Below are 12,019 nucleotides of genomic sequence, written 5' to 3' on the forward strand. Positions count from 1 at the left end.
ATTGACAAAAAGACACACACCCCTGCCACTCGTCTTACCAGACGTAGCTGCTCTTTCCTGCCGATGCACCGAGAAGCCAGCCAGATCTATATTATCCGTTTCGTCATTCAGCCACGTCTCAGTGAAACATAAGATATTGCAGTTTTTAATGTCCCATTGGTAGGATAGTCTTAATAAACCTAGCCTATGAATGAAAGTTTACAATGTAGGTGCAAACAGGTCGAAATAAAAATTTGAGATGACAGACAGTGACACATTCAATACTGCCTTGCACATTCTTGCCTGCATCTAACTTATCTAGAGAATAATCAGTAGTCAAACAGTTGCAAATGAGAGTTTCTATTGGACAAATTCAGGTATTTTTAACCCCGTTTCATTTGGTTCTGTTTGAGAAAAGTTTTTCAACAGAGTCGGCGGATTGAATACACCCCTGATCACACATAAACACAGTTCACTTTCATAGCAGCCACATAGCAGCCACATTGTATTCCTTCTTTCATCTATGCACTCTTCTCTTCTCACCTTTTCCCTTTGTTTGTGGATTTCAATGAACAACACATCAGCTGTATGTGAGAAGGCGAAAAAAACTTCCCAAACCGAGTCATAACTGCTACACACAGCCACATAGCTAATAGAACTAATGTGTTAGTTAACCCGCTACAATCATGCAGTAACATTACAGTGTATAGTCAGTTACACCGGCAGTTACACCAGTGGGACCCGGGGCAGTAAATTAATAAAAACCTAAATCTTACCTAGACTTGGAAGAGTTACAGTGTTGTATAGTCATAGCCAGCTAGCTAACATAGCATCACTCTGTTTGAGTAACTAAACTAGCCAGCTGCATTTTGCTAGTTATGTAAGTAAGTGAAAGTGAAAAAAAATGACAATCTCTCTCTCTTGCTTCTCCTTCATTTTTGAAAAACGGTGTTTAACAATTGTCCTTCTCTTTTTGAGTCAACTACTCATCACATTTTATGAATTGCAGTGCTAGCTAGCTGTAGCTTATGCATCCAGTATTAGATTCATTCTCTGATCCTATGATTGGGTGGACAACATGTTGCAAGAGCTCTGATAGTTTGGAGGACATCCTCTGGAAGTTGCCATAATTAATTGCCATAATTACTGTGTAAGCCTATGGAACGGGGTGAGGACGGAAGCTAGCTGTCCTCCGGCTACACCATGGTGCTACCCTCCAGAGTGCTGTTGAGACTACTGTAGACCTTCATTGCAAAACAGTGTGTTTTAATCAATTATTTGGTGACGTGAATATATTTAGTATAGTTTTATCTAAAAAGGAAAATATTTTCAATGTTTTACCATTTGTATTTTTATGAGGAGCTTCCACTGGTGTACTGCTACATGATACATAGCTATGGACCCTCAGATGAAATCTCACAAATGGTTTCATATCCTGTCTGGGAGAGAGAAAGAGGGAGAAAGTGTTTGTGGAAAGAGAAAGAAGAGAGAGTCAGTCTCAGTACTGGTTTCACTGACATGTTTATGGTGGTTGCTAATGCCATGTTCTGGCTTTTTCTCTCTCCCGTGCTGTGGCTTTTGCTTTCACAACATTTGATTTTAGTAGTACTTCAGTGTGGTGTATGTCTGTACAAACGCTGTTCTTTTTCTATGCTAGATTGGGTTTTCCTCAACTCATTTTTTGATGATTGTGCACTAACACCTATATTAATTAGTTATGCATGGTAAGCAGCAAATTGACTGTATAGCGTTCAATACAGATCAATATTGGCGTAGCACTACAGTACTGATATGCTACTGTATACCACATCCTTTTATTCTTCATTCATTAATACATATTAGGCCGAGTACTAATATTATGCATCAGACCGACCGGCACACCTTTCAACAGGCTCTGCCAGCCTGGCCTGATCACTGCATTCTTACGCATTATCGCTCCACCCTCTGCCCCCCCCCCCCAGTCGTCTCCCCTAACAACCAACCAACCAGGCTTGCAATTCGTCGTGCGATGACATCACCGGCTCCTTAGCAGTCAGCTGCTGCAGTGGAGAGGGAGGGGAAGAGAGCGAGAGAGAGAGAGGGAATTAGGGAAGGAGGAGAAAGACGAAGGGGGGGGAAGAAAGACAGAGGGAGCTCAGCTTGTCTCTCACACACACACACACACACACACAGCAAGTCTCTCCGAGGCTGTTCGAAACACGGAGGCTGCTCCCGGATAAGCTGTTAGCCTAGCGACGAGGAGCTAACACTTGGTGAGACAGCTAAATTAGTTTAGCGACCGACTGTCAGTCAACCATGGATGATATCTCAACCGAGGCCGACCCCTATCTACCCTACGACGGGGGAGGGGATACCATCGCACTGCAGGAGCTGCCAAAAAGAGGTACGCCATGATCCCCCTCCCCTTCCTTTGAATGGAGTTTGGAGGTTCGGTCTGTTTGTCCATCTGGCTACAGTTACAGTCATGGCGCTGGATAATCTAATGCTGTAGCGCCCTACTGTTGTTATAATAGACTAAAATGGTGTGGAGTTGATGGCTTAGGTCAGACGGGAGGACTGTCATGGTGAACGTGTTATCTAGCTAGCTGCCATTCTGCGACCATTCACCTGCTCGTCGATGATTAACCTTGACACCCACAATCAATGTGTCTGTCTCTCTCTCTGTGTGTGTGTGTGTGTGTGTGTGTGTGTGTGTGTGTGTGTGTGTGTGTGTGTGTGTGTGTGTGTGTGTGTGTGTGTGTGTGTGTGTGTCATATCTGAGTGGTGAATTAGCAGGGTGTGTATTCTCTGGGTTTAGCTGAGCTCGTAGAATCAATACATGGCCGAGGAGGAGCAATGTGTACTGCCTCTATCTTTATTCTCTTAGAATAAGCTGTTTGATGTGTGTGCGTGTGCGTAGGAACACCTCTTCAACAGCTTCCAGATGTTACTCAGCGTGGTGCTGATCCATTTAACATGCAACAGTGTTTCAGTGACAGGGAGGAGGACCTGTTGGGTTGATCTGTGTTGTTCTCTGCCAGATCTCACCAGTCAGTACACCTCCTTCTGCACTGTCACGCACGCACACACACTAACATCTATAAAAGCATCTGCTATCCTCATTGCCTTTACAAAACCTATACATTTTCAACAGGATTCAATTATTTATTCAGTGTTATGTGGCTATATCCTGGGTCCTTCTTTCACAGTTAGCTAATATGTTGTGTAATCGTCCCTAAGGCCTAAGCTATTCATGGCCCCAGCACTGAATAATATGCTTTCCTTTAACATAACCTACTACATCACAAGGTTGACTGATTTGATTCAGCTGAAAAGAGAAGAACACGACCTAACATCAGTCCTATTCCATCCACTTCCAGTTTGCGGTTGAGCTCCTTCGTGTGTGTGTGTACATTTCCCTCTCTTTCTTATCTTTATTTTTTTTCTTCCGAATGGAGGTTGGAAGTTTGGTTGTGTCTGTCCTTCTGGCTACAGTTACAGTCATGGCACTGGATAACCGAATGCTGTAGCTCCCTGCTGTTGTTATAATAGACTAAAATGGTGTGGAGCTTATGACTGAGGTCAGACGGGAGGACTGTCGTTGTGAACGTGTGTTCGTGGACGACAATGTTATCTAGCTGGCTGTCATCCTGCGACCATTCACCTGCTCGTCGATGATTAACCTTGGCACCCACTATCAGTGTGTCTGTGTGTGTCTTATCTGCGTGGTGAATTAGCAGGGTGTGTATTCTCTGGGTTTAGCTGAGCTCGTAGAATCAATAAATGGCCGAGGAGGAGCAATGTGTGCCACTGCCTCCATCTTTATTCTCTTAGAATAAGCTGTTAAGTGTGTGTGTGTGTGTGTGTGTGTAGGAACACCACTATAACAGCTTCCAGATGTTACTCAGCGTGGTGCTGATCCATTTAACATGCAACAGTGTTTCGGTGACAGGGAGGAGGACCTGTTGGACAGATCGGTAGTGATGTCTCACTAGTCCATACATCTCATTCTACACAGTCACAAATAAAATCAAAATCAAATCAAATTTTATTTGTCACATACACATGGTTAGCAGATGTTAATGCGAGTGTAGCGAAATGCTTGTGCTTCTAGTTCCGACAATGCAGTAATAACCAACAAGTAATCTAACTAACAATTCCTAATCTACTGTCTTATACACAGTGTAAGGGGATAAAGAATATGTACATAAGGATATATGAATGAGTGATGTTACAGAGCAGCATAGGCAAGATACAGTAGATGGTATCGAGTACAGTATATACATGTGAGATGAGTATGTAAACAAAGTGGCATAGTTAAAGTGGCTAGTGATACATTACATAAGGATGCAGTCGATGATATAGAGTACAGTATATACGTATGCATATGAGATGAATAATGTAGGGTAAGTAACATTATATAAGGTAGCATTGTTTAAAGTGGCTAGTGATATATTTACAACATTTCCCATCAATTCCCATTATTAAAGTGGCTGGAGTTGAGTCAGTGTCAGTGTGTAGGCAGCAGACACTCAATGTTAGTGGTGGCTGTTTAACAGTCTGATGGCCTTGAGATAGAAGCTGTTTTTCAGTCTCTCGGTCTCAGCTTTGATGCACCTGTACTGACCTCGCCTTCTGGATGATAGCGGGGTGAACAGGCAGTGGCTCGGGTGGTAGATGTCCTTGATGATCTTTATGGCCTTCCTGTAACATCGGGTGGCGTAGGTGTCCTGGAGGGCAGGTAGTTTGCCCCCGATGATGCGTTGTGCAGACCTCACTACCCTCTGGAGAGCCTTACGGTTGAGGGCGGAGCAGTTGCCGTACCAGGCGGTGATACAGCCCGCCAGGATGCTCTCGATTGTGCCTCTGTAGAAGTTTGTGAGTGCTTTTGGTGACAAGCCGAATTTCTTCAGCCTCCTGAGCATCTTCACGATGCTGTCTGTGTGAGTGGACCAATTCAGTTTGTCTGTGATGTGTATGCCGAGGAACTTAAAACTTGCTACTCTCTCCACTACTGTTCCATCGATGTGGATAGGGGGGTGTTCCCTCTGCTGTTTCCTGAAGTCCACAATCATCTCCTTAGTTTTGTTGACGTTGAGTGTGAGGTTATTTTCCTGACACCACACTCCGAGGGCCCTCACCTCCTCCCTGTAGGCCGTCTCGTCGTTGTTGGTAATCAAGCCTACCACTGTTGTGTCGTCCGCAAACTTGATGATTGAGTTGGAGGCGTGCGTGGCCACGCAGTCGTGGGTGAACAGGGAGTACAGGAGAGGGCTCAGAACGCACCCTTGTGGGGCCCCAGTGTTGAGGATCATATGAACACACAAACTGTAACATCTATAAAGCATCTGCTATCCTCATTACCTGTACAAAACCTATACATTTTCAACAGGATTCAGTGTTATGTGGCTATATCCCGGGTCCTTCTTTCACAGTTAGCTAATATGTTGTGTAATCGTCCCTAAGGCCTAAGCTATTCATGGCCCCGCACTGAATAATATGCTTTCCTTTAACATAACCTACTACATCACAAGGGTGACTGATTTGATTCAGCTAAAAAGACAAGAAAACGTTCTAACATCAGTCCTATTCCATCCACTTTCAGTTTACGTTTGAGTTTCTTAGGGTGTGTGTGTGTTAGTTAGGGTACGTCCCTGTCTGTAAATCTGAGATAATGGTGTGTGCGCGCGCGTATTCCTCTTGTTCATTAGATTCCCATGTTAAATGGCCAGACACAATACACTGCCAAAGGATCCCCTCTCTCTCTCCTCTCGTGCTTGCTCGCTCTCTCTGCTCTCTCTGCTCTCCTCTCTCTGCTCTCTCTGCTCTCTCTGCTCTCCTCTCTCTGCTCTCTCTGCTCTCCTCTCGCTCTCTCTGCTCTCCTCTCGCTCTCTCTGTTCTCCTCTCGCTCTCTTTGCTCTCCTCGTTCTCTGCTCTCCTCTCGCCCTCTCCTCTCGCCCTCTCGTTCTCCTCTCGCCCTCTCGTTCTCCCTCTCCTCTTGCTCTCCCTCTCCCTTTGCTCTCCCTCTCCGCTCGCTCTCCCTCTCCGCTCGCTCTCCCTCTCCGCTCGCTCTCCCTCTCCGCTCGCTCTCCCTCTCCGCTCGCTCTCCCTCTCCGCTCGCTCGCCCTCTCGCTCGCGCTCTCCGCTCGCTCGCGCTCTCCGCTCGCTCGTCCTCTCCGCTCGCTCGTCCTCTCCGCTCGCTCGTCTTCTCCGCTCGCTCGTCCTCTCCGCTCGCTCGTCCTCTCCGCTCGCTCGTCCTCTCCGCTCGCTCGCCCTCTCTTCTCGCTCTCCCTCTCCTCTCTTGCTCTCCCTCTCCTCTCTTGCTCTCCCTCTCCTCTCCCTCTCCTCTCTTGCTCTCCCTCTCCTCTCTTGCTCTCCCTCTCCTCTCGCTCGCCCTCTCCGCTCGCTCGCCCTCTCCGCTCGCTCGCCCTCTCCGCTCGCTCGCCCTCTCCTCTCTTGCTCTCTCTCGCTCACTCTCTTCTGTTGTATTGTGTAATCTGTGGTCAATACATTGAATTAAATAAAAATATGGTTTTAAAAAAGAAAAATAATGGCTAATAAATATAAATACACTATGTATTACAGTCAGTTATATACAATGTAAATACTTCAGGAATTAATGGTCACGGGATGGCAATCATATACATATCTGGCAGTAATATTTACGGTTTCTCCCTCACCCAGAATAATTTCCAGCTTTATGTTATTTTTAAATGCACAGAATTTGGGAATTGATTGAGATATTGTCTTGAAAAAAATATTATCTTATTTGGGAGTATTTCTCACAGTAGAGGAAAATTGCATCTCTGTCTCCACTTCCTCTGTCGTGCAGTGACCACACAGACCCTCCTCTTTGAGTAGCCATCTCTTTTTGTCTCTCCCTGTTTCTATAGCCAATTGGTGGTCGCTGAGCCTGTATTTGTTCAGGATCTGTCTCTGTTTTGTATCCCTGACAGAATAGAGAGATTCTGCCAATTTGTATTCTCTGTTGAGGGCCAAATAGCAATTTAGTTTATTCAGAGTTTTAATTTTTATATGAGGATTTAATTTCTGTAACAATTTAATTGATGTCCCTGTGTGTTTTGGATAATAAGGTTGTTTAGTGTTTTCAACAGCTGACGGGAATCTTTTCAGGGTTCAGCTCTTGGATTTCCAGTGCTTTGAATTGTAAGATTGTTCTTTTTAATTGTTCTTTTCTTTATATTTACAATTAAAGGGAATCGTCCGAGTTCCGCTCTGCATGCTAAAGCAGCCTTCTTTTGGATATTTAGGATAATTCTACGGAATTCTGTATATAGATTTTCTATTGGGTTTTTCTCCCAATGCTTATAATCTTAATTATAGGTTGAAACCCAAACCTCGCTTCCATCTTGTGGTTAAATTACACTAACATTTTGCACGATATTTGGATGGGAATATTTACTTTTTATGGAGTAGTGCATTCACTGCCAGACCAAATCCACCAGAGACACATTTTTGTATTGTCCCAGGTAGTTGTACCACTGGCCATGTTCAACCATGGTATTTCCTCATTTGAAGGAGTGTCGACTGCTCTGATTCTTGCCATTTTTTTCCCCCTTTATCTCTATTCTCTCGCTCTCTCTCTACTCTCTTGCTATTCTCACTCTGCACTCTCTATTTGCTCTCTCTCTGCTCTCTCACTTTTCTCTCTCTCCCTCTCAACCTGCCTTTCGGCCACATGATATTCCCTTAGCAGCACCGGTGCAGGCCAGGGTTAGTGTTGGCTTACTGGTCTCCAGCCCCAGTCAGTCCTGTTGCTAAGCTCAAGCGCCTTGATCTGATTTGTAGGGCTGGAGTAGCCTGATACTGCATTAATGCACAGGAATCTCCTGTGTGTACTAAGCCCTCGCACTGAATGGTCACACTTTATTGGCATGTAGTACCTGAACACACAAGGTGTGTGCGCATGTGTGTGTCGTGAACTCGTTGATCCATGTTGTGGTTGAATCAGTCCCTGCAGGCTTCTGTTTCCACAGTGTCATCATTCAGCTGGATGCTGTGTGTCAGCCTACTGTGTGACAATCTACAGTAAAACCTTCCAAACCATCGACTCCTCCACATAATGACGCAATTGATATACATTATGTGTCTGTCTGTGTCTATAATCTTACTATCAAGAGGAGCAACCTGTTATTACGGTCCCAAAGACCAATTCACTGTCCGCCTCTATCTAATTCAGACCTCACCCACACTACGCACCTACCTGGCTACCCCAGTACCAGCTCTATGCACTGTGGTTAGAAACCCCACCTCCACATAGAGTCCAGTCATCATTTCTGACTCATCATCAAATCAAATTTTATTAGTCACATGTGCCGAATACAACCGTAGAGTGGAATGCTTACTTACGAGCCCCTAACCGACAGTGCAGTTTCAACAAATACGGAGAAGAATAAGAGAAAAGTAACAAGTAATTAAAGAGGAGCAGTAAAAAAAATAACAATAAATACAGGGGGTGCCGGTACAGAGTCAATGTGTGGGGGCACTGGTTAGTTGAGGTAGTATGTACATGTAGGTAGAGTGAAAGTGACTGCATAGATGATAACAGAGTGGCAGTGGTGTGGAGAGAAGGGGGGGTGAATAGTCTGGCTAGCCATTTGACTAGATGTTCAGGAGTTTTATGGCTTGGGGGTAGAAGCTGTTTAGAAGCCTCTTGGACATAGACTTGGTGCTCCGGTACCGCTTGCCGTGTGGTAGCAGAGAGAAGTCTATGACGAGGGTGGCTGGAGTCTTTGATCATTTTCAGGGCCTTCCTCTGACACCACCTGGTATAGAGGCCCTGGATGGCAGGAAGCTTGGCCCCAGTGATGTACTTACTGGGCCTTCGCACTAGAGGTCGACCAATTAATCGGAATGACCGATTAATTAGGGCAGATTTCAAGTTTTCATAACAATCGGAAATCTGTCTTTTTTTTACACCTTTATTTAACCTTTTATTTAACTAGGCAAGTCAGTTAAGAACACATTCTTATTTTCATTGACGGCCTAGGAACGGTGGGTTAACTGCCTTGTTCAGAGGCAGAACGACAGATGTTTACCTTGTTGGGGGATTCAATCTTGCAACCTTACAGTTAACTAGTCCAACTCTCTAACCACCTGCTTTACATTGCACTCCACGAGGAGCCTGCCTGTTACGAGAATGCAGTAAGAAGCCAAGGTAAGTTGCTAGCTAGCATTAAACTTATCTTATAAAAAACAATCAATCAATCATAGTCACTAGTTAACTACACATGGTTGATGATATTACTAGTTTATCTAGCGTGTATTTCTGTGTGTTATTATGTTATAACTAAGTCTATGATTTGATAGAGCAGTCTGACTGAGCGATGGTAGGCACCAGCAGGCTCGTAAACATTCATTCAAACAGCACTTTTGTGCGTTTGACAGCAGCTCTTCGCAATGCTTCAAGCATTGAGCTATTTATGACTTCAAGCCTATCAACTCCCGAGATTAGGCTGGTGTAACCGATGTGAAGTGGCTAGCTAGTTAGCGTGGTGCGCGCTAATAGCGTTTCAAATGTCACTCGCTCTGAGACTTGAAGTGGTTGTTCCCCTTGCTCCGCATGGGTAACGCTGCTTCGAGGGTGGCTGTTGTCGATGTGTTGCTGGTTTGAGCCCAGGTAGGGGCGAGGAGAGGGACGGAAACTATACTGTTACACTGGTAATACTAAAGTGCCTATAAGAACATCGAAGTCAAAGGTATATGAAATACAAATCGTATAGAGAGAAATAGTCCTATAATTCCTATAATAACTACAACCTAAAACTTCTTACCTGGGAATATTGAAGACTCATGTGAAAAGGAACCATCAGCTTTCATATGTTCTCATGTTCTGAGCAAGGAACTTAAATGTAAAAAAAGATAACATGGCACATATTGAACTTTTTACTTTCTTCTCCAACACTGTTTTTGCATTATTTAAACCAAATTGAACATGTTTCATTATTTATTTGAGGCTAAATTGATTTTATTAATGTATTATATTAAGTTAAAACAAGTGTTCATTCAGTATTGTAATTGTCATTATTACAAATAAATGTAAAAAAAAAAAAATCGTCAGGTTAAACGGTATCGGCTTTTTATGGTCCTCCAATAATCGGTATCGGAGTTGAAAAATCATAATCGGTCAACCACTAGTTCGCACTACCCCTTGAAGAACCTTGCGGTCGGAGACCGAGCAGTTGCCATACCAGGCAGTGATGCAACCAGTCAGGATGCTCTCGATGGTGCAGCTGTAGAACCTTTTTGAGGATCTGAGGACCCATGCCAAATCTTTTCTCCTGAGGGGGAATAGGTTTTGTCGTGCCCGCTTCACGACTGTCATGGTGTGCTTGGACCATTTTAGTTTGCTGGTGATGTGGACACCAAGGAACTTGAAGTTCTCAACCTGCTCCACTGCAGCCCCGTCGATAAGAATGTGGGCGTGCTCGGTCCTCTCCTCCTCCTTCTCCGGTTCCCCCTCCTCCGCCGCCGCCTCCTCCCCCCTGCCAGCACAGACTGTGGGTCACTCACAAATCAGGTTGGTTGGAAGGTTACAATATCAAACTGGCTTACTGCTTCTGGCTGGGTGAGACTGGAGGTGTCCCAAATGGCACCCTATTCCCTACAACAGTGCACTACTTTTGACGAGAGCCCTGTCAAAAATAGTGCAGTATATAGGGAAGTAGGGTGCCATTTGGGATACAACCACAGTCTCACCCAACCAGAAGCGAAAAAAGCACAACTGGCAGTCAGCCAGTTCGATGTTGTCACTTTCAACAAACCTGATTTGTGAGTTGCGTTTGGGGCTGCGTTTTTAGCTGACTCTACAAGAACAAATTATTTCCCATTGGTCTTCCTCAGGAAGGGAAACACTGCCAGATGAAAGCCATTCACCTACTGTAGTTATCCCTGCTCAATGGGAGCCTGCCTAGACCTACTTCTCTCCTACACGTATAGGTCCACATCAAAGGACTTGATATAGCCCAATGCGTTCATATTTCAAAGGCTTGGCTCGGGCCTTTTGAAACGAGGCTTTAAAGCATGGAACACACCGAGAATCTCATCGCTGATAGTCTGCCGATATGTACTTATCACAGTGGGGAAGCCATTCCTTCTCTTGCTAGAACAAAAGCGGTACCTGCTGCGTGCCAACCCGGTAGTGACGAACCTACCGATTTGTACTTGTGGAATTGCAATGCCTATCAGTGTCCAACATCTTGACTATGAGCCAATCAGCGAGCAGGAACCAACACATTTTTGTTGTTGAAAAGGGCATTTTCTCTGTACAAGTCGGTCACACTTCATATGCAATGTAAGCTATGCAACGTTAGCTAGATACGTGCACAGACGCAATGCACATAACAGTGAATACTTCCTCCAAGCTTGCTAACAACTGATTAAATCACAATGAATTAGCTAGTGTCCATGAAACAGCTGCCTATATTAGCTACTGAGTTAGTGCAGTGACCAAGATAGCCATGTTGTGCTAGCTAGGTAATGTGCTAAACATTTGGCTATGGGCTGGCACAGGCAGTATGGGATTATGGAGAATTAATTAAATAGTTTCTTCTAGACTTGAGCGGTATCCAGGTTTTCATATTGTCATATCGTACTTTTTCTCATACCGGGATTTACGGTATTACCGGTATAGCACACAAGTTGGCTTTAAATACGAAGAGAAAAGCCCATTGGGCCTCTATTACCAGAATGCTAACAAACTAATAGTGAAATCACAGACGCTGTTAACTAAATGCTAACGAGCGAAAACTAAACTCATTTCAAGACAGGCAAATCCAGCTCATAAAGTTAAACAAGCATAGCTAGCAGTTACCGAATGTCATTTTCTGTGAGTGTGAACATTTACAAGCGAAAGTGAACAAGATAAATTGTGCAAATGAACAAAGTTGTGAAGCATGTTTTTCTGAAGGAAGAGCACGAATCGATTCTGGTGGAAAAAAACCTAAACTGACTTGCCTAGTTAAATTTTTAAAAAGATTGGAGAAGAATGGAGGAGGTGAAAAAACACTAGTAGGAAGCACAGGAAAAAATGGCAGCGGTA

The 12,019-nt window shown here is 44.4% G+C and overlaps 1 protein-coding gene across 8 annotated transcripts in view; it reads left to right on the forward strand.

Moving 5' to 3' along the window:
* LOC135516201 (H(+)/Cl(-) exchange transporter 3) overlaps window positions 1-12,019 on the forward strand; it is a 67,023-nt gene that overhangs the window by 32,723 nt on the left and 22,281 nt on the right. The window contains exon 1 of one of the 8 annotated variants that reach the window (XR_010451910.1): window positions 2,082-2,362. The exons of 6 other annotated variants lie outside the window; for them this stretch is intronic. Coding sequence is in view for 1 of the 2 variants with exons in the window: in XM_064940315.1 (XP_064796387.1) it covers window positions 2,275-2,362 (88 nt within the window). In the remaining variant the exon portion in view is untranslated. Of the gene's footprint in view, window positions 1-2,081; window positions 2,363-12,019 lie in introns of those variants that run through there. One more of the 8 variants, XM_064940315.1, reaches the window with a different exon arrangement.

The sequence above is a fragment of the Oncorhynchus masou genome, chromosome 27, assembly GCF_036934945.1.
Source record: "Oncorhynchus masou masou isolate Uvic2021 chromosome 27, UVic_Omas_1.1, whole genome shotgun sequence".
In the NCBI taxonomy this organism is placed as follows: domain Eukaryota; kingdom Metazoa; phylum Chordata; class Actinopteri; order Salmoniformes; family Salmonidae; genus Oncorhynchus; species Oncorhynchus masou.